Source organism: Heliconius melpomene, chromosome 13 (genome assembly GCF_056956725.1).
Source record: "Heliconius melpomene rosina isolate 202511_hmr_F chromosome 13, ASM5695672v1, whole genome shotgun sequence".
Lineage (NCBI taxonomy): Eukaryota > Metazoa > Arthropoda > Insecta > Lepidoptera > Nymphalidae > Heliconius > Heliconius melpomene.
The window spans coordinates 2,005,542-2,029,754 of NC_140401.1; the positions used below are offsets into that span (position 1 = coordinate 2,005,542).

The 24,213-nt window shown below is 31.3% G+C and overlaps 1 protein-coding gene across 2 annotated transcripts in view; it reads right to left on the minus strand.

The window, feature by feature from the left end:
* Nucleotides 1-24,213, minus strand: part of ko (Stork-head domain-containing protein knockout) — a 375,904-nt gene that overhangs the window by 44,377 nt on the left and 307,314 nt on the right. For both annotated transcript variants that reach the window (XM_085195802.1, XM_085195801.1), the window contains exon 3: nt 23,701-23,896. In XM_085195802.1, coding sequence (XP_085051928.1) covers nt 23,701-23,896 — 196 coding nt within the window. The remainder of the gene's footprint in view (nt 1-23,700; nt 23,897-24,213) is intronic.

The following is a 24,213-nucleotide window of genomic DNA, read 5'->3' on the forward strand; positions in this document are numbered from 1 at the left end:
GATTAATGGCGTCAAATAGGTATAGAATTACTATAACAAATAAATTATAACATAAATATTTGAAAATTTTACTTATTTTTCAATTTTTAATAATATAGTTACTACTTCGCGTACATTTATAAGTCAAGCCAATTAACATTAACTACGGTAAGGAGGAAACAAACGCAGTCGAGTTATATAGTGACTTCATTTTCTGCCTTTCCTCATACGATACGGCTATAAACATTACATCGGTCATCATCATTACTCCACTAACGTTTCCTGCAACTAAGAAAACAAAGCTTTTTATCATAGACTACATATTATATAATATGGATATTTAGATTTTAAAAATTATTAAAATATAATGTATTGTGTAATTTGCTTTTAATAATTGCCCATATGATTACTCTCTCTCTCTCTCTCTCTCTCTACTCTCTTTTATTTTTACGTTATCCACTTTTTCTTATATATATAAAAAAATGCATTTTAAGCCCTAATAAATTGTGAATCTTGTCTCAAGAACATTAAATAATTTCATAATAAAATATTTATTCTGAACAAACTTGATTCTTTCTAATAATTGTTGCTATATAGAACAATTTCATTGATATGTCGTTAGTTAGACATGGTCCAAATACAACTACAGAAAACAAGTCAAGTAAGTGTGAAGTCGTTAGTTTATACAAAATTTCTAAGACAAAATAAAAAACAAACCTAAATTTTCAAATGTACTACAAACAAATTTCCAGCACATCCTTGAGACAATTTCAAGCAACACTTTTAGGCGAGTGAAGACCTGAAGAAAACTACTACAGAGCATCTACACTCGCGTCTCAAAAACTACCTTCTTCACGTGGAAATTCCACTTCTAAATTATTTTGGTTCATTTGTCTAACACTTTTTTTTCTAATTAGAAAGTTATTTTATGTGGGTAGGTATAAAATGTTGATTTCAGTTTTCTACAAGAACCTGAGACACTTACCTATCCATCAATACCGAAAAAAGGAGAATACTTTAAATATAAACGTTTTCAAACTGGAAATAGAACCCACAATAATCGATGACGGTTACTACGGATATTATGTGACCAGACACTACCCAAATCTTCCGTTATAATGACTACGAGTATATCTTTTTTTTAGCTTCCAGCTTTATTAAGCATATAGGTACCTAAGTACGCTTTATCCTAGAGGGAACCTAGTATCAAGATACTCCGTTCTCTGCTTACTGTCTAAATTCGTATTGACTGACTTCTGACAATCTCATAGGCGAAGTTCACTTACTAGAGCAGGAAAATTAAAATAATTAACTTCCTTTAGTCGAACAAGCCTCTCCAATCAAATGCTTTACCACTAGGTACACCACAATGACCTCTTATAAATTAAAATACATATATCATATTATTATTCCACTATACACCTAACATAACATATAAAAGTGAATTCACAACATTCATTTCACATTTTCTGCTAAATTGTATCAATAGTGATACAATTTGAAACATTTACATCAAACATAACGTAACGTAACGAGGTTTCTCGTTGGTTCCTCGTGTTTACCATAGATATACAATCGTGCCTACGGGCACTATAATTCCAACGGTAATCGGTATTTACTTAAAAACACCAACGGAAAGTATTTAGGTAAGTGTTAACGTAAAACACCAACGGAAAGTGTTAACGTTGTCGCCGCAGGTATAGAAATTGATTCTCATCTCATTAAGCGGAGTGACCTTTCTCTAATTGCGTATTGTTTGAGGTGAAACCGGAGGTCAGTTTATGTAACGGTTTAATATTGTTGAACTTTGTTTTAAATGCAAATCAATCGCATGTAGCATATTAATTATAAAAGGAATACTCATTTTACCACTTTGCTTTACAGAGAGACAGATTTGGGATAAACTTGGCCTTGTAAAAGTTGTCACATAGTTCAAATCCTAAATGAAGTAACTATGATATATTTACCAAATAAATATTATTCTTCGATCTAGACTACACATTTAATTAGAATTAGAAAATCATAAGTGATGTAAAAAAGTTAAAAAACGAATAATACCTTTTGTGAGTTAATTTTCACGAGTCCTAGGTACTCGGAACTTCTGTATACCCCAAGCTGGTACTTACTTATAGTTGGTACTAGCTTAATTATATTAATAGTTACTTTAATCAAATTCAGTTAAATTTAGTTGGAGGGTGGAATAATATACCATTAGGTTCAGAGTGCAGAAAGCTACTACATTTGGGTCAACTAATATAAAAATAGAAAAAAATTAAAAAATATAAACAGCAAATAAAGTATGACAAAATAACACGAACATTCATTTCCCAGTAAAATTACGCGCAATCTTCTTAAAGCAACATAATAACAGGATGAGATTAATTTCAATATTTACTTAGTCATGAGTTTTACTATGAAGCATTGTTTGAGTCAGTCAGATCACAGTCAGATAAATCTGTATCATTAAAAACTTATTAAGTAGTCATTTAATGAAAGGAATGGTAATGATGTCTGAGTGATCAGATATCAAATTTTAATAAATTGCTTCTCCCTTTTTCCCGTACGAAGCAGGAAAGAAAGATCAGGGGAACATGGTGTTACAGATACTCCGTTCTCCACGAACCTCCCAATTTTCGAGACATTTCCTTTTTAGGGGCGGAAATGAATGCCACGCTTTTGTCTTTATATAGGTAACTCTGGGTGAGAAACGAACCCAATTCCGTTGTGCTTACATTAATATGTTATCGCACTGATCCATGATGCCTACAAAAGATTTTCCTATATAGAATGTTTACATGTTAACAAGTTATTTATGTAAATAGACAAATAATTGAACAAAATTGTTTCACAAAAGAATCTTAACAACAACCATTTTTATAACACCATTTTAAACGTGATATTTTTAATCTTTACAAAGGATATAACAAAAAGTGACGACTGAGAAATAAATCAATTACTGCAAGTAATAACGATACTAAAAATGAAAAAAAAGGTTGTGTTATCAACTTTTTACTTAAGAATCTTTTAATGCACGGAAGTTTACGGGTGACTTTTACTTTTAGATACCAATATAGTAGTTAATTGCAGCCGTGGGTGTGTTCTACTTAGCGTTTAATCGCTTGAAGAATTTCCAGTTTTGCTGCGTCCATTGAGCTGGCTGATAGAAGAATGATTAAGAGATAAATATTATGTGCATGACTTAATTCTATTAGTAACTGTATGAAACTCGAATACTATCATCTATTTATACCTTCAAAGTAAAATTACAAGTCAAAAGAAGAGCAATATCAATTACTTAATATACACAGCCATGTGCCAGATGCGACAGCCTTGAATCTTGATAACCTTTGCTGCCAATTCCAAAATTATTCACGGTGGTTCGTTCGAGATGCCGTGAGACGGGTTTCGTGAAATTATATCGTGATGTCACGTCGTGAGCCAGCGCGATGAGACCTTACGGATGGCCGGCGACAGATCTTTGACCCCAGGTCGCGAAAACCACGTACAATGGGATTACTTTCGTTTCTTCTATCAGCATCAACAAGGTCAACGCTCGCACTTTTCTGCCACGTTTGTGTATATTGCATAGAATAACTAACTGGCGAAAGCATCGGACTATGAAATCAGATTCTTCTATTTCATACACAAACAGTCATTCATTCAATACTAAACGGAGACAGATTGACGGTTCCTTTATATTATTGTTGCAGTTACTTATCAACTTGTAAATATTATTACGAAATAACTTTTTAAAACTATATATTCTGGTTTGGCATCACCATTTGATATCCAATACTTTATCTATACGACAGTAGAAAGTAAATTTAGTAATCGAGCAATCAAAATCTCTATTTGTTTCCTGTATGAGTTAATACACATTAAGCTAATACGTTTCTTTCCGCGTGTCAAGTTAAACGTTATTATTTATCTTGCTTCAGTTGATGGATAGACTACTTTGAGGACTATTACTCGTTCATGTTAATTAATTTTATGTTGTAATTTCTTTTTTTTATAGCTCTATCCTGTACACAGAAGGGCAAGCAGAGATAACCTATTGTTAAGACCCACATGATACTTCGTGTTGAGTAGTGGTACTCAACGAATAAGAAAAACTCACTTCCCTGAACGGTAATCGAACCTACATCCTATTGTCACTACGGCGGCTAAGCAAATAAACATTGGAAAAGAACAATTTTAATTATCACGTTGCTTTAACATAAACTATAATTACAAGTTTAGTGCAAAAAAATATAATTACCGACAAGCGTTTACTCGAGTGTGTGAATATGATACATTCATTATGTTTTGGGATTAGAAAATTTCCAATGGGAACTGGAGCGAGATGGTCGATTCTATTGTTAGCTGTATTCGTTATCATTTCTTTTACCCCAATAGAAACTTCTTCCTATTTTTTATAGCTCTCACTTTCTATGCACCATCAATATTACCTATCACGTGATTTGGAGTCTTTTGTCTATACAGGGTGGAAGAGGCAGCGCTTCTTTTATTCAAACTGCATATATGGTAATATATTTCAAACCCACACCTAAGAAATTAAACAAGTTACCTCAACAATTTGGACGTAGGATTTTTTTTTCATTTCACGATTTTTATCCATACCTGTATTTCGTGTGACGCACACATACGTGTGCGATGTTGCCGCTTTGACAGGTAAGTGTGTGCGTGCCTATGTTATACTTTACAAATGGCGTTTTATTTTAAAACGATAATTTTATTATTTATTTTGTTTGAAAAAATAACTTTTTCATTTTTGGGAATTATTTTTTTTCCGAATTATATTAGACTTTTATAGAGTAGTTAAAACTGTGGTTTCATTTAAAGTGGTGCTGACAATTCCACCCTGTATATTAATAAGTAAAGCGAAAATTAAATTAATTCTTTGTTTTTTAAGAAAATTGAAATTATGGTTTTGGCAGTTATAGTTGCTATAGAAATGGAGAGAAAATGCTAAACAAAATAAATAAAGTAGACCTAACACATACGGAGACTAAATAAATAAAGTAAACCTAACGCATGTTACCATATGCTTGATAATAAGTTTTGTATAGAGTGACATACAGGTTGCTACGCGTCAATTGGGATAGTATTTTTCATATGGGATAATAATGTTTACAAATTAATCGGAATTTTAATAAACTGTATTTTCTTAATTAATTTTTAATGACAGCCTTTTTTACATTTTTATTTGGTTCTTTTGTGAATTATTGTTTTGTGTTTCAACTTTCACGAAAACAATTAAAAATAAGTTTACGATTATTTTCTGTGAGAATTATTTCTTTGTTTTTGTTGTGGGTTAATTTTAATGATTTCGAGCTATTTTACTTATAAAAGCTAATATTTTAAAAGTGTCAAAAGTTGGTTCGCTAATGTACTCATTCATATACATATGAGTACTGAGTAGGTGTCACTTTAGGCGATTTTCAGAAAGAGGAAACTTATAAGATATTTTAAATACAATATTAGCTTAATCTCTATATGGTAAGACTCAGTGGGTTTTGCACTTTTAGCACGTAACGGCGATGATTTTGCAATTCTGAAATCCTCAACCTAAAAACCTAAATTGATTCGTTTTGTGTTTGTGATTTAAATTTAAAATTTTACTTTGAATGTTAAATTTTCTTTAATTTATCGATAAATATTTATATAGTTGAAATAATGTTATTTATAAATGTATTTAAATTAAATATAAGTAATTAGTATTTATTTGTTATTGGTAAAATAAATTAACTTCCGATTTCCGCTGTCTTATAATAGTTTCAATTATAATATCAAGTTTTATACATCTTAGCAATCAATATAATATGCTAAATTTGTCCAACACGTTATAATTATCATTAATAATTATTATATAATATACATAATTAAAGCAACCGGAAAAAGTGACACTAAAAAGCGAATTATAAACAAATAATTAGAATCCAACTGGTTGTTTGGGAACCAGGTTGATGAAAGTCAATGCCAAGGTTTAAATCTCACAGTTTTTAGTTAATTACAAGTTTTATATTATCGTCAAACAGCAGGTTAAGGAAATAATATTAGATCAAAGTAAAAGTTACAATACAGGTATATACACATTTAGAAATTGGAGTAAAGAGACAACATTCGTTAATCGTAATTTTAAACTTAAAATATATAATTGCATCGTTTTGGCTAACCTGCTATGTGCGGGATATAAAATCTAAAGAAATACTAATATTAGTACTTCCTATACGGTGTATATATGTTTATATCATAAATAATGTAGTGGATTCGAACCTACAATTATTAAAAATATTTATAACCATATAATTCATTTAAAATTAATGGTAATATATAATGAACGTTTATTCCGGAACGATGAATGAAGTTGTAATGTAAACCTTGACCCCGTCGACCCATATCTCATATGTCTCGCATCGATCGAGGAGTAGGTAAGAGCGCGTTCATGATATCTCTTGCGGTTGTAACACAATACAAGGCCACGCGGGCTGACTGACTGACTCTAAGTGTGCTCACTGAACTGTGGACGACCTAAATAAAACAATAAGCAACAAAGGAATGACAGGTGACTTGTAAGTTGTAGATATTGTGGGTTCCCATAGTGAAGAAATCGTAGCTAATAGATGTAGAACTAATTTTCTAATTTTATATGTTTTTAAATATTCTTGTTTTTATATAGGTAATTGTGACATGTTTTTGTAGCGATTTGTGCGAGTTCTCTGAATAGTAAATGATAATCATATTTGCCGAGCTCTTGTAAAATTAAAATATAGATGTTGAGAATAGGTGGTTACAATTAGATATTAATTTTGTGTAAATTTAACTATTATTTATTATATCCAAGCTATCTTATCTGAAATATATCTAAGTGGACATTAAAATCCTATAAACAAAACAAATAATTTAAATTGCAACACAATAACATACAATTGAAAGTATAATCCAAAATTTCAATTAACTTTTGTTTAAAATCAGGAAACAGAAACAAACTTAATTTCATAAGAAACTCGAGAGAAAGTATGAGAGCGATTTTATACAAAAGATACAAAAATTAGATACGATTGTTAACTGTTAATTGTGCTACGTATGTGACCAGACAAAGAAAGGCACGGGTCAATGGTACACAGCTAACGGTGGCCGGATGTCAACCTCGGGAAACCCGTTCATGTCTACCAGTTACTGTACTAATAAAACATATCTCAATATATACGTTTAAAATATAATATTTCGCAGAAAAACTTTTACTTGGCTTCTATTATGTTCCGTTTTTGAAGAAAATAGTATTTGTCAACCATTTCTGTGCCATTTTAACAGCAGGTTGAAGCTCACGTGCTTCTTTATAGGCTAAGTAATAGTTAACCTTTGCTTTCTTTAGTATGGTGCATTTCACATTCACTTTCGTAAATATCGATTACGACTGTCTGTACGTCAGATCGATATCAATTCGATGTTCGTCAACCACTGTTCTGTTCTAATGATACATTTGCATTTCAGTTTACCTCATTGATGGTGAAGGTAGAATTAAAAATCGAAAGTAAAACCTTTTCATCTTTCAATAATGTAAAGTAATTGAATAAATTATTGTCAATTAATATGCAAATGTCAATATTATTAGCTTTAGAGAATTGTCAATTACTGAGAGTAGCCGGGAAAAACAAATCTATAAGTTGTGTACATATTTAATATAGATTGTGTATTCTTGTGCTATAAATAAATCATTAATAACATTCGTTTAAATTACATAATTATCTATCATATTAATATCGATTCTCGTTTCAATTATTGACTGCTGAAAATAGGTTGATGATTGAAAATGCTCGATTAAATTGACTCGATTTACATGTACTAAAAGTATAGTATATGTACATATAAGTACATATTATAAATACTTCTAAGTCGTAGCACAGGAAAAGCCTAGGTAATACAAGGAAAAGGTTCGATAAAGTTATGAAGTCATTCAGTTTGCTACAGGCAGTTAATGGTCTCTAATAAATAATAAATTTAATATATAACTAAAATAAACTACTATATTACTTAGTTTGTAAGCTTCAGATCTAATATGCAATTCAATAACGCTGTATGGCTTTATGAGTTTTCTTACTAAAAATGTATAAATTACTCAAATAAATTAAGTATTTAAGAATATAATTTTTTTATTTTCTTAAAATAATAACATTGAACTTTTCAGATTTATAGTACGAAATAGAATACCCTCTTTTCCTTACAAAATCTAATCTTTTTTAACATGAATGGAGGGCATCATTACTAATATTAAAAGATTTTCAAATTAAAAGTTCTAAATATACTGTTAATTTAAGCTTAATCACCATTTAATTGAATGAATATCGGTAAAAGCACAATTAGAAGTTTTGCATTTAATAAAATTATTTCAATAGCATTTAAATTTTTCAATAAGATACGCATTTAAGTATGTCAAGCGGAATAAAAGACGCTTAAAATATAAGGCGTATGCATATTTAATTAACAATTTCGAGGAATGTTATTATTATGGGAGTAAGTTATTTTTGCACAATTACTTCGGCTTTCTCGTCGGAAAACTTTCAGCGGGACGTTTGTAGTTGCGGAGTGAGCCCGGGGTCATGTGCGCTGTCGTGATGGTCTCATACTTTTATGGTAGTTGCTATTTGTTGTTTACGGTTATTGTGGGAAATCAGGCTAATGCATTCAAGTCTTGATATTTTACCCAAAATTGAGTATTCTTCTCTTTTGAGAAATTTGTTTATACTTATCGCACACACATATTTCATTATTTTATTATTTTAATGATATGAATGATATTTCTTAATTATTTCTTTAGATTTTCGTTTTATTCGTAAATATTACAATAAAAACAAATGTGTTTTCTAATGTGAAAGTTATAATCGTAAACAAAAACAATCATTTCGACAATGTGTTGTCGATTAAAGAAAGTTTCACCAGTTAACCAACATTGGGTAACAACCTGGTCATATCTCCGTACAATCCCATTCATTCATAAGATCAAATGAACTGTTTAATTGAACACTACGTCAGGTTCCTTATCTGGACTCTTTCAATCACGTATCACGGTTAATACGTCTGAACTAGACAAAAGAATTGGCTAATTTGCTTGTCAGTATGAAATAATCAACAGCGATCTGAGTCGCTTGTGTACACACAATCGTCTCAAACGACAAACGATAGTGAACTCTAGCGTAGATCTATTACCAGTTCCGGTGCGCATGTTTGTCTAAATATTACTTTATTCTTTAAGGTACAAGGTTGTTTTTCCAATAACAGAACTTAACATTTAAATACAAGAGTGTCAAATGAGCGTCAATTTGATGTTTGGAAGCCAGTGGTGTATGTGTGTATCGCCCGAGGTGCAATTCATTAAGAACACTTTCGCTTTAGTTAGTGCTATACTTATTATTTTACCATTATATTTGATACCCGACTCTACGCCGTCGCTTTTGCCTAACCAAACTATCGATTTGAATTAAGTATTATAACGATACCGGATAAAGTTATCAATTACATTAATACAGGTTATAATCAAGTTTAATTTATGCAATTATAAGCGAAGCGACATTTGGAATTAATCACCTGTACGTTTTTAATACTGTAATATTAAGTAATTTATGAGAATCATAATATTTTTTTTGTTTTACATTTGTCATTTATTATGATTATACAATTATAACCTGCAACGTACGTAGTATAGTTGTAGTAATGTAGTAATGTAGTGTAGTAGCAATAGTTGTCACACGATAATTGTGGATTCGATTCCTTTCGATTCGGGTAATTATTTTTATTTTCTCTCTCTGACAGGAAAGAGCGTTGAGTTTTTATAAAAATCATTAAAAGCGGGAAAAATTGTGAAGATTTGATCCCTGTCAATTACACAAATACATATTAGTGCTATATCACTTTCAACTATATCTACATCGAAGTCTCTAAATCGAAGAAAAAGGAGTGACTTTACACCACACTTACAAAGTAAGACACTAGCTATATAATCGTCATACAAAAAAAAATATAAACGTGAATGGAAAGAAAGCGAACTTATCGTACATGATAATGTCTTATTCTTATTACAGAGCTACACCTCGAGATGGTTAAAAAATAACCTTCAGTAAGTCCGATCACCCGAAGTTTAGAAGAAGAAGAAGCAATTTATTACTTATTTTATTATTTATTTCCGCTAATGACTTCGGTGCGCCGTATAATTCGGTATAGACGATCGACGCTCGCATCAAAGATCAAAGATGCTATTGCGACCAGAAGTCACGCTCAGATCCTATCGAGATTTACTACCAGTATATGGAAGCTTCTTTTAATTACTATTATGAACTTTATATAAATGTATTATAAAGTATATTTGTGTTTTATTTTTAAGTATCAATTTGATTGATTACTTTTCAATACAAATAACAACAGGTGATTGTTGATTTGAGAGATAGTATTGGCTTAGCTGTTCTGAACCTCGTCAGGCTTGAGTACTATTCGTGTGGGGGCTTTTATTCCTCTCGTATTTGATGTAACTGTCACTGATTGTTAAATTTACGCTAGTATGAGTTTATGACGTGTGAATTATGAAATAGGAACCGGATGTTAGTATATGTAATACGGGTACGGGTTATAATATTATATTAACAACGAATGATTGTAGATTTTTTTATTTATTGTTGTTTTATTTTTTATTTTCACATATCTTTCTAAAATTTAGGAAGTAGATAGATAAAGCAATAGCTTAATTGGTGGTGTATTAATATATGATAATTATATGTATAAATACTTTGCTTTATATGCACTTAAATATTTACTAAACGATCTACGTAACGTAATTCAAATATACAATGTTCTATGAAATTTCATTCTATAGAGATCTTGGCCAAAAATTTAGAGCATCTTAATCAGAATCCATTTTCAATTTTATAAATAATACTTTGTTACTCTTTGCGAAATTTGTTTAACACGTATTCTCATTATTATCTACTCAAACATCGAACATTATAAAAAGAAAGTGCATATTAAAGTGAATAAGAAATCGAAATAAATTTCCATTCAAAAAATTAAATTATCTACTTAATTCGACAATAACGGTTCCAATTACATTTACACTTTATACCGTTTTTAATTTGAAAAGGTGAATTGTATTCTTTATGTACCTATATGAAATAACCTGTAAGGAAATGACACCCTTTTGTAGCGCAGTTCATTTGAGGAAATGAATTATTATTATTTATTCGCTCTGGTAACAAGACAAAATGCTGCGTTAAGTGCAATGAATACACAATGTCTTGAAAATTAGGTGGAATGTAGGGAACGGAGTGGCTTACCCTTCCTCCTTCCCTCTGACTACTTACCATGTACGAGTTTTAATCTAAAGAAATATATTAATTAAACTGTAAGTAAAAAAAGGACTAAACTTAGTTTTTTAACAGCCATTATTATTACAGTTTTAGTAAGATTGACTACTATAAAAAGACGCTTCATTTGCTGATTTTTTTACCGACTCTAGGTATACATTGCAAACTCTACATGAGAGGTATTTAGTAGTTTTTCCTTAATACAGATGTAATTCTGCAGTCTTAATAGAATTTTTATAAATAAATTATACCTTCATATTGATTTAAATAATAATTGCGATTAAAAAAATACTATTATGAATGATGTTTGTTTGAAATATTTATATAGTGTTATGAAATTGGAATTCTTACTAGGAAAGCGCTATTTTCCTACACCAAACCCACCCCACCTAAGTGATTTATTACAATTATTTTTATCTTCTGAATGCAAAATATTCACGAATTTACATTTTTTTATTTTCTTTATATGAGTCATAAGTACTTAATCTATATATATAAAAGGACTTGTCCTCACTGACTGAGGTAAGACGCACGCACAGCCGTAAAGCGTAAGCCGCTGTGCGTAGAAACATGAAATTTGGACAGATGTTTACTATCGTAATCTGGACATCCACTAAGAAGGGATTTTGAAAAATTTTAACCCTAAAGGGGCGAAATAGGGGTTGAAAGTTTGTATGGAAAAAAATTTAAATCGGCACCGATTTTTATAAAATTTTAAATTTAGATTTTTAAAAGTATTTAATTGAACACGTGTTTCATCGTTTTCTAGAATTCTCCCCTTAAGGGTACAAATAAGGGGTTGAAAGTTTGTATAGAAAAATCTTTAAAACGCCACCGATTATTATAAAAATTTAAATTTAGACTCTTAAAAATATTAATTTGAACATGTGTTTCATGGTTTTCTAGAAGTCACCCCCTCACGGTGCAAATAAGGGGTTGAAAGTTTGTATGGAAAAATCATTAAATCGCCACCGATTTTTATAAAGTTTGATATTTAGACTCTTAAAAATATTTCATTGAACACATGTTTCATGGGATATTAGAATTCCCCCTAAATACGCAAGCGAAGTTGCGCGCGTCCGCTAGTCTAATATATAAATTGACCTTTAACAAAGCACCACACCTCGTGCTATCCGGATTTATATACGCATTCTGGTTTGTTTAACATAAAACAGTATGTAACACTGAAGGTCAGGTGCAGTCACGACACACTCGCACAGTGCACAGTGTGTGGATCGACCATATCCTTAAGAAAATGTCTAATTATATTATTTGTATTAGAATTATACATCATTGAAGAATATGTTTTGGTATTAATGACAAATTTATTTTGTTTTTTTTTTTCATTTGTTTCTTTTTTTCTGTTTTTTGTTTAAGTTAATTTATTTTTTGTTTGTTTTTCGTTTTGTGTTTTAGTTATTTAATATCAATTATGGTGTAATAAAGTATTAAAATAAAATAAACAATAAATAAATAAATTTATTATTTAAAGAATGTGCGTACGATATCTTAGAACCTTACTGTTGTCTTATTATTTTTATAATAACATTTTCCGCATGTAAATTTCGAAGCAGATACGTTTAGCATCCTCTTATGATTGTTTCAATTGTATTACCACTATATCTACTTTTTCTACTTTTTCTACAATAAATTAAAGTTATTTTAAAAGAACAGCTTCGTTTCTAGCTTACTTTACCACGATCATAAAAATATAACTAGATGATACTGTAGTTTAGCGGCGGACATTTGCAATTCAAATGCGACAGCAAATTCATTTCTAGACTCATGTTTTACGTGCCTGTAATATCGGGTATTATAACGAGATTGTATTATATTACTAAATAACTTGCATAATACGACTTAACTAGACAATTAAAAGTATTATCAAATGTAAGGATTTTTTATTAATGGTTTTTAATAATATTTGTTTTGATCTTTTTTAACTGCGTCCCATATAACAGAGTAAAAGGGAACCTGTCTTGTTCCATAAAAAAAACCTGATATTGTTAAATTTTCTGCCAACTTTAAAGCTTCTTAAATTTATTTCTCTTCTTAATTTCCCAGAGTATGCATTAAGAAGAAATATGAAGACATCGGTAACAATGTACGTTTCAATGATACTGAAAGTTACAAAGCATGGACGATGTATGAGGAGGTTGATGACGATGTATGAAACGAAAGTGGTATGTCGTAACCTAAGAGACTGCTATAGACAATGCCTAAATGATGAGACTGGGGTTATTAAGGAACATACTGACTACTTCGACAAACAATGAAATCTCAAAATAAATCAAAAAATCTTTCGTATATCGTTTGAGAGATTTTTAAGAATACTAATAAATTAAATCTAAATTAAAAGTAGTGCATCAAATTGTTATGTAATTCATTAGTAAATTTCATTACAATAAAACTTAAAAGCATTATATAAGTGCGATCAATGATAGAGCATCCGCATTTGGGGCGCGAGATTAGGAGCGCAAGGTCCATGAAGGTCGTCGTAGTGAAAGTAATGAGCATAAAGCGACTCTACGTGTAATTTCACTTAATTTCAGTACTAATATAACTTTGCCTCTGTGGGGTAGTGGTATAAGCGTTTGACTGTAAATGCGAGGGTCGTCGGTTCGATTCCCATTATGGTGAATGAATTATAATAAAAAGTTAACTGAGGTTAATACATATAAATATTCTCATAAGTGAGTTTTTACAACCACAAAGAGGTAAATAGAATTATATAAAGGCGATATAGAACTACACATCTGTAGGTCCAAATGATTGATTACGTTAACCAACTTACCCACAGATAGGCATGCAAATAAATAAATTATCAATATCCATACAAAACAATTACTTTTCAACCGTCGTCATGAATATTTCTATCAAAAAGATTGATTATCTAGATAATAATATACAAAAGGATTTATAACCACGTTTTCAAGGCACCAGGCGGTTCTATCATCGTTATTTACATAATAGAGTGCGACAGTACACTTCATTACATTGACATAGCCGTTTCATGGTAATAAATCGCTAGTTTATAATTTTCCCACACGATGTCAGCATATATCACAGTCAGGGCCAAGTACCAACAAATACCAGCCATTAGTGCTGCACGTACTGTTTAATTTGCAATAGCATTGTCTCAGCCCTGAGCCTAACATGGGTTTGTTTTGTAATCTAGGTTAATCTATGATGTTGATAAGAAAAATATTAAGAAATATTGTTATTTTATAATTAGAAGAGGCAGGATTTGTTTAAATTTATATATTAGTCTAATTGAGGAAATGTTTTTTTGGTGTGGTCAAATAAACAACTGACCATATTCGTAATTAGCGAGTAAACAATGTAATGAGATATACAAAACTTTTTTTATATATTTTTAAAAGTTAATTAAATAGTACATTTATTTACCAATTAAAAATTATTATCTTTTTATTACAACTGTCAATTTTTAAGAAAAAAAAATCAAAAACAAAAAAACGAAAAATTACACGTTGGCACAAAAATAAATTAAATATTAATATGTGATTGCGTAACTCAGTGTAGTGAAATTAACCCAATTCCCATTTCAAATTCTTATTCATCAACAATAGTTCTTCTCCACATTTATATAACATCGGCATCCTTTCTTGATTTATATTTCCTTCATGGGACGGATGTCTGTCTGACTCCAGCAGTACAGTTCTACATAACGAGTTTGCTGTAACTTATATGTATTTACTTTACTCGGAGATTTATTCCGCCTTGTTAGTTGTGATCATAGTTTACTTTAGAATTTCAGTTTCGCCATGGAGCTCACTTAAGTACTAGAATTACTTATGTAATCTCCTTATACTGACTTCAACGAGACTTATCTACTAGTTGGTGCTATATTTTTGTTGTAATAGGGATGTACTGTGATGTTTTTGCTAACTAGCTATAGATACACTGAAATTAGAGAGTTTTTATGTTATTTCACTAGTAAAATTTGAAAAAAGTTGGATGATTAAATAGTTTTCGGGCTATTCCATTACAACTAATTATCATTATTTATTCTTCTTAAAAATGAGTCAGATATGGAATAATTACAAAACGTATAATAAATGCAGAATACACGTATAAGAACGTATGGCTTAATTGACTAGAGCTTTTGGAATATTTCCAAAAGTCGCCAAATTGAATCCCGCAATGTTCAAATTTATATATTTTTAATGCCAATTTTAAACTGTTATAAATATACCCTCGTTATTTGTGTAAGCTCGACAAGTGTGGGTTCGATTCCCATTTGAAACAACAAATTATTTTCATTTCCTCGCTCTAGTAACTAGCTAGCTAGTTACTGCTGACTAGCTAGTCAACCCGTAATGTCTCGAAAATTGAGAGGAAAAATGGGTAACAGAGTGTCTTAACTCTAGGTTCACTCCGCCTATCCTACTTTAAGCATAACATCGTGAAGCTTTAATTAACACTTAATAGGCAATACAATGTAATAAGTACTGAGCAGTTATAATACAAAAATTACATAATTCCATTTCTAACGCAAAGAGCAATAAAAAGCGAATGCTCAAACTTTGAATTTATTAAATTAGATAGTTTACGATAACCACAGTTTCCATTCACAGCTTATCAGGACGGCAGATAACCATCTCCGTCATTGTTTGCATCTCGATCTTTGACGCGATATCTTTAACGCGGATGTATTTTATTATTGGCGTGATTCCCATGCTTTCTTTGGTAAACACTTCATTTAAAATTATTATTGTTTTCACTTCACTTGGGTTATGACTAATTAATTAATTACTTTTATATATCTTTTAGACGAAGAGAATCTTTTACAAATGTAGCTGTGAACGCAACCTATATCTTTTTTTTTAATAAATACGTTCTTTTCAGGAAATTATGGGGCCGAAGATGAGTATATGGTGTAAATTTCAATTCCATATCTCCAATCGTTCCTGAGATACAGGCTCTTGACAGACAGATAGATGGACAACAAAGTGATCTTATAAGGCTTCCTTTTTTCCTTAAAAGGTACGAAACCTTAAATAATAAGGTATTACTTTAATTTCATTTGTAAATATCCTAGACTGGTCTTGTTGGAAAATAAATTCGAAAATTTCCGACTTAACGATTGAAGTGTTGTCAACTGTTTTCCTAGTTTCAACTAAATTATAATATCCGCTGTACAACTTGTATTATTTAATAAGAAAAACAAATCACGAACCGAAATTAAGCAAATTAACCGACGTAATCCAATTAGTTCAACGTGATAAGTATAATTTTCTTGTGCCAATAAACCTGCAATAAAAGTGTCAATTATCTAAGTACTTTAGTGGTACAGACTACAGCCTCGTCACCATCATCGGCAAGGCCAGGAAGTTATGATTGACAGCGGAATATTTAGTGTGGTTTTGAAAGGTAGAGCCAGTTATAAGCAGGATGTGCACGATCGTACTCTTTGATTTACAGTTCGGTTACGAAATTATTAATTTGCCTAATAACAGGTGTTTTATATATGAATAATACTCTACCGTTATTGATTGACTGATAAAGCCTAAAAAGTTGAAATTTGACATATAATTAGGTTCTAGGAGGGAAGCACTATAAGAGGATTTCTCGAAATTCCTACGGTAATTGCGGGATTTTCTATTTTATATCTTAATGTCTACTCATTCAAAGTCGCGGGCGATGACTAGTAATAATAATTATTATAAAGACATAGTTAAGGCATTCATATACGTATACGTATTTCGTAAAAATATTTTTTAATATATTTCCGTACATCAAAACGTAACGTACGTTACTTTGTGAATAAGGAAAAGCAGTCCACTCGCAACAATATCTTATATCATATTGTCAGGGAGTTTTTATGTTTATATAAATCTCATGGCTTACCTAACTATCCATTGTAACGCAAATTTGTTACAGCCTACATTTCATATTATAAATATAACATCCTTTTAGAATACATTTTTTAAAAGCTACTTGTTTACGATAAAAACTTTTATTTAGAGAACTGTAATAAAAGATGGCTTTGTAAACTTTTATATACATATTATATTTATTTATTCGAATAAGTGATAATTTGAAACTGTAATAAATTTAATAAGTGTATTTAATTTCCTTACTATTTGTGAAAGTCTGTACTACAGTCTGTCTGTCAGTTAGATAACTGACAATACAGGCAGATAATGCTGAAACACGTTGATATCTAAAATACGTTTGATAGCCAAATATAGAAAATGAGTTTATTTTATTATAATTTTCTAGAGCAGTACTTACGCTAGAGAACATTATTTGAACATTAGCCTCTTTACAGGAACGTTGGATATCTTTAAAGTACCAAAATATCAGTTGTTTCTTAAGTAAAATTAATTGTATCATTGTATTTCATCAATACATAAAGATAAGGAAAAACGCGGCGTTAAACTACGCCACTACGCCAACTTTTCAGAAAACTGGGAATTGTCTTAATGGGAACGGAGTGGTTAAACACTACATTTTAGTTCTACGTAAAGCTAAAAAAAATTGTAACTATCACATTAAAAGGCATCAGATAAATGGAAAATTATAATAAGAATCTTACTATTTATAAAACAATTATTATGTATTACGCATGAGTTCCATTTCACGTTGTTTAAAAGCTATAAAGTGCAATATTGACATAGTCAAAACAATAGCGATCAATTTTCGATATGTCACGTGCTATCTGCAAGCGGAATGGATTACATTTATCTCGTTGTATATCTCACACGGATATTTCAATGACTAAAGGATAATACTTTGTTTGCATTTGTGGAACTAATACTGGCAATACCGTTAAGATTGTATCTCAATTGAAATTTTATTCATGAGGTGTTCTTTGTTTATAATAATAAATTTGATGAATGTATGGTTTCTTGTAAGATTGGTGACATTTTTTGGGTTTGGAGTTTGCAGCTTTCTTTGCAAGGCCAGGCAAGGGGAAGAACCTAGTAAAATATTTCGTTATACATTAGCGCACTTGGACATACCTTCCGTCCAATTTTAGGATGCCTAAACGCGCACTTTATGAGTATATAGATAAAAGATAAGCCTTTCATATTTACAGTAGTAAATTAATATATATAGAATTTTAAAGTATAAGATTAAAAAATATATAATAACAATTACAATATTATGTATGTCTTTATATCTAACGACATACTTTAACGAAATAAATCTATAATAATAAAAAATCTAATATAATTTGGCACACAATATAACATATAATATTATATAGACATAGTCAAATTAAATTTCAGAAACGTTTATATAGAAATAAATAAAAAACTTCCACAAATATATGTATGTTACTATAATAAAGTAAATAATCCATTACATTAATTCACTTTACAATGTACAAACCATAATCTCCTATAAACTACACGTTAAAATACCTGAAAGCGATCGCCCAGGGGCAAAATAAAGCATCTCGAATTATTGAAGTAAACACTCGCGTTGTTTAACGAACGAGGTTCAACATGAAAACTCTACAACATCAATTCCGTTTAGGCTCCAAGCGAAAATCCGTTCATAAATCTCAAGTAGAAACCGAAGAAAGGTGTTACAGTATTATGAAATGGAAATTATTTAGGTTCAAAACGCACGCGACTACCTCTACCTCTACCTCTATAGAACAACTCTATCTGTAGAAGCATAGAGTCGAAGGTTTTGTATAACCAATACTTAGGCCCTGCTAGGCTGTTCCATGTTAGCCATGGAAGTTTTCAGTCATTCTAAACTGTCGCCAGATAAATTGATTCCAATATAATATTAAATGGTAGATATAAGCCGATGGTGGGTGTCGACGAACTGAGATGTAACAATATGAATGGAACGTGTCGGTTTGTAAAGTAAGCTATAATACCAGGATAACTATTTCATTCATGCCCACTCACGTGTCAGATATCGCGATAAATAATACCAAAATTTATATGTTTAAGCCCGTAAGTCAGATTAATAACGTTTATAACAAACTGGCCGTTACAGCCTATCCATTTCTGCTTAGTGTATCGGCATTTTTCATATAATGTTGGGATTTCTCCTGAATAATGACATTTGAGCGTTGAATAGATCTTTCATTTTATAAATACTCATTTAAATATTTTGCAGCGTCGAGTTCCGCCAATCAACAAGCAATGTCTGAAGAATTTGCCGGAAAATTGGGAACTGTTGTGTGGGAGATACAGCGTGAAAACAAAAAAAAATGTTTTATATAAGTAATTATTATCTTTTATTTTGACATATTTAGGCGTAATAATCTTATATACATTTTTTTTAATGTACATTAACAAAAATAATATTAATTATATTATTAAAGTTACGTAGAGCTATAAATATAAACACTTAGGAAATGACAACTGCACTTGGCCCAATTTCTAAGAACAAGCTTAATTTCGAAATGGAATTTCGATTGCTTTCCATTCCATTATATTTAAAGTTGAACCGATTTCTTTTACCTCTCTATAGGAGATGTTAATTATAAATACATATATCGTGATCTGATGCGAACATAAGGGCCTTAAATATCGAAGAAAGTAAATGTAAATATTCGCAACCAGTTTAAAAAAACTATGCAGTTCCGCTCCACATCGATTATACTGAATGTGTAGCTGGTGCTTGGAGGAAATCACCAAAAATTATAATAACACAAAAATTCAAATTTTTGACATAAAATGAACGTAATTTCATCATTCCGTGCCAAGAACAGCGATAAACGAATTAAATAACGAAATAACTATCTTATTAATACTATTTTACTTCTATATTATAAGTAAGTTATAAAATAGAAGTATAGTTTTTCGTATAGTTTTTCTTTTACTTAGTGTTAGGCTGGGCTTTTAGACCTTACGCTTAAAAAAATATCAACTATAATCAGTACCATGTACTAAGGTATTTCCATTATACAAAAAAAGTAGTACAGTTTTTACTTCAAAATAAAAAAATATACATATTCTTCTTTATTAACGTAAGTACTAGTAAAATAATAAAAAATAAACACCAATTGTAAAGTACAAACTGCAAATGTAGTACTGGAAGTTGAAACCTGTCACCGGGTCGTGAACTTTAAACGAAGATTTATTTGGAAACTTGTCTACTACAATGAGACATTGCGGTTAAGAGTCATTTCCGTAGGACTGTTTGTTAAAAGTTGCCATACTTTATTATAAAGATGTGTTTACAATTATTTTTTACAAATGAATAAATTTTTATATGGAAATACTTTTTTTACCTAGTTAGAATACGTATAAAACTTTGAATGTAGCGGGACAGAACCCGCGCCTCCTGGAAACAGGTGAGGCGCTCTAACCACTAAGCCATACGTCGTCGTTCTCATCAAGCTACGTCGAAATTCTTATACGCTTGTTACAAGTTATTTATGTTGTTAATATTTTTTTATTTATTTTCAATTTTATTTATTTCGAAATTCTCTTGAGAATCAGAAGAAAAATATATTATATGCAAAAGTATCTGATGAGTAAGTAACTTTATATTTCTTTACTTAGTTCGGAACAATATGTTTGTCGAACAAGTGCTTTAAGGTATTTGCAGTTGCTGGCTTTCCTGTTAGTGATTTACGGTTTTCAATTTGCAATAACGGCTTTAAATTCAGGTTAAGTTGGGAACTTAAACTAAATTTTTATCGTTCTGCGTCGAGCTGTATAGATTTGATGTTATGCCAAAAATGTTGGGAAACTTTGCAGATACGATTCAAGGCACTGAGCGACAAACAGCACGTGACACTATTAAGTTAGTGAATTATTGGAGATGCCTTTTTACAAAGTTGGTCTTAGAGTTTCATATGTTCTTTAAAATCTTTTGTAGCAGTAAATATATTATTTTGTCGTTTTAGAATGTTACATTACGCATCTCTTTCATTTTATGGGAAAGCAAAAACTAGACATAAATCACATTTTCCATTTTCTCCTTGTTAAAAGACATCGACCTAAAGGGTAATATAACCCGAAGTCGCTGTTTAAATAGGCTTCTGGTACCTACTTCAATAGTGTAAGTTACATTAAAATCTGGAAAACTAGAGTTAAGACACTCCGTTCTCATTAAGATACTTCCGCCGAATTCTAGAAGCATGCGTGTTGACTTGCGGAACTCCACGGAGAACCACCACCAGAAGTGTTGAACCCAGAACATGTCGCATTTACAGTCACATACTTCAAATGTATGTATGTATAATATACATATGTATATGCAATATATATAGAATCAATGAAAACCAGTTATCATTACAATATAAGTTAAACACAAAACATTTACCGGTCCCGTGGCTCGAAACAAAGCTGCTATTACAATAGGATGTCCTTGCAAGGCCGTGGGCCGGCGCGTAGGACGCACTTAGCTCTGCTTTGTAGGCCGTGAGAATGTTGGATACATTACTTGACCTTACTTACTGAATACGTACTAATATTACAATTACGTTTTTGTTGGCTTCACGCTTATCCCGCATGTTGCAGGTTAGGCAGAGGGAGTCTAGTGTTTAGCACTCCGTTCCCCATTTTCAGCCGAATTTTGGAGGCATTGCGTGTTGAGTTGCAAAACTCAACGCCACGCTTTGCCTCTACACCAGAGCGATGCATAATTTATATTTTCAGTAAAGACAGATGTATTAAAACCTTTTTTATGTTTTCATCTCAGTAAGAGGAGGTTCTTCAAATTTTTGACTGATATTTATACACAGATTATAACCCCTTTCTATCATCCCTCACTGAAAAATCACATATGCGTAAAGGCTTTACGGAGATTTTTTATTTGTACTGTATTGTACTTAGCTTATGCTTCTTTTGAATAATCTCGCTATATAATACTTTTAAGTAAAATACTAACATATTGAATGACAAGAATTTCGTTAGTTCGTCGTTAAGTATTTTATTGCACACTAGCGACCCCCTTGCGGCTTCGCCCGCTTTTACTACTTGATTATTCATATAATGTATGTTTGCAAAGCACTTAAGATAATGTGAAAATTAATTAAACTCTAATGCAACCCGCATTTTCGTAGTTTCAATAAGGATTTTCCAATTGTTTTACACAGCAAGGATTTTTTAGTAGGTACCGTAATTTTAAATCTGTGCTACTATTCTTTTCAAGTACTTATTAAAATATTTTTAAATGACTATATTTAGATAGTTAAATGACTATTTTTAAACGCAAGAAATTATAAACAAAAGCCTACCTACTAATAACTACTACAAAAAATATGAAACCAAATATATCGCGCTGAAATAATACATTCAACTCCAATTATCCAATACGTGCAAACGCATCTAAATCTTCGTTGCTATGCCTCTATAGCGGGCGGGTTTTTTGTTCGAGCTTGTGGTTAATGCTGAAGAGGGTATTCTGTCCCTGATGAAAAGCAAGCACTACGTGGCTGCCTGTCAGGAAAATTAAATAGAATGCATTGGCCAGGAATCGAACCCGGGCCGCCCGCGTGGCAGGCGAGCATTCTACCACGGAACCACCGATGACTGCTCATGACGCGCTTGTATAAGCAAAACGTCGCGGGGCGGCAAGGATGTTTTGATATTGTAACAACTTCTAAAGTACTTATTAAAATGAAAAAACAGTAAAAGACAGTTTTGATCTACATTAAATGGCCAACGTAACTAATATACTTATTTATATGCTGAGAGTAAGGGATAAGTAAAACTTGAGTCGGCACAGCTGATGTGTCAACGGCATGATGTGTCAACAATTAAATGCGTTTTTCTCTAATACTATTCGCAATTTCGAAATAGTTTAAAAAGCAAATTTTATCTTCGTTTAACGTTGAAAATTAATAAAGTATTTTAAAGGATAAGGATTAATACCATTATGGAAAAATATCCCTCACAATAAAAAATATATTGAAATTACTATTTTTAGACAGAAATATGATCACTACGCGTTATTCTTAAAAGATAAAAATATGCTATCGCGGACTTTTTTGTAGATCTTATTAAGAGGAATAATACTCCAGTACATTATTTTCATGTAGTACTTACCATTAAATCAGCGCATGCGCGAAAGTGTCTCAACGGGTAGGACTTTATACACATTTATCGTATTTATATTAATTTAAATAAGAATGTACAAATAATAAACTATATATAAACCTTCCCTGAGAAATACTCGACCTAATGGTGAAAACCGCATAAAAATCCCTTGGGTGGTTTAGAAGAAGAAGAGTTAGAAAGTTCAGACAGACACGAAAAGCGACTTTGTTTTATAAGATATAGGATAGGATACTATAATTGTGAAAGATGAAAAGGGATGTTTGTTTCCCTTTCACGCAATAACCACAAAATGGATTTAGAAAAAGTAATAAAGCATAAACGTTACTACAGAATAATATAAAGGATAAAGGATTAGTACATACCAAGTCCACATATCAAATAAGTAGGTGGGGGCTTCAGCACAGACCGCGAGTAGGCCCCCCGAACGGTCTCCAAGGCGCGTGGGGCCCCCGCTACAAGGAGCACCCCAGGGGACACGTAGCCGGCGTAACGGAGCTCAGCCGTGGCAGCGGCGAGGGCCCCCGCCCACCAGCATTTGGCATTCGCCGCTAGGAAACTCTGCAACACGATTTAAATATGTATTTAGTTTTTATATTTACTGATTAAATTTTATACATTGGAAAATGAAAAGTTTAGAGATAAATCCTTATTTGAAGTAGGTATATGTGGTACTAAATAATTTTCATATTTGAAAAAATAAAACAAATTCACGCTGTAGCACACAGTGGGGTAAGCAGAGGGAACCTAGTGTTAAGCCACTCCGTTCCCTTCTTTCCGCCGATTTCCGGAAACATTGCGTGTTGACTTGACGGTCATCGATACTAGAGTGAAGAAATAAAAACGTAAATATAAATAAATATTTCATTTCCTCGAGT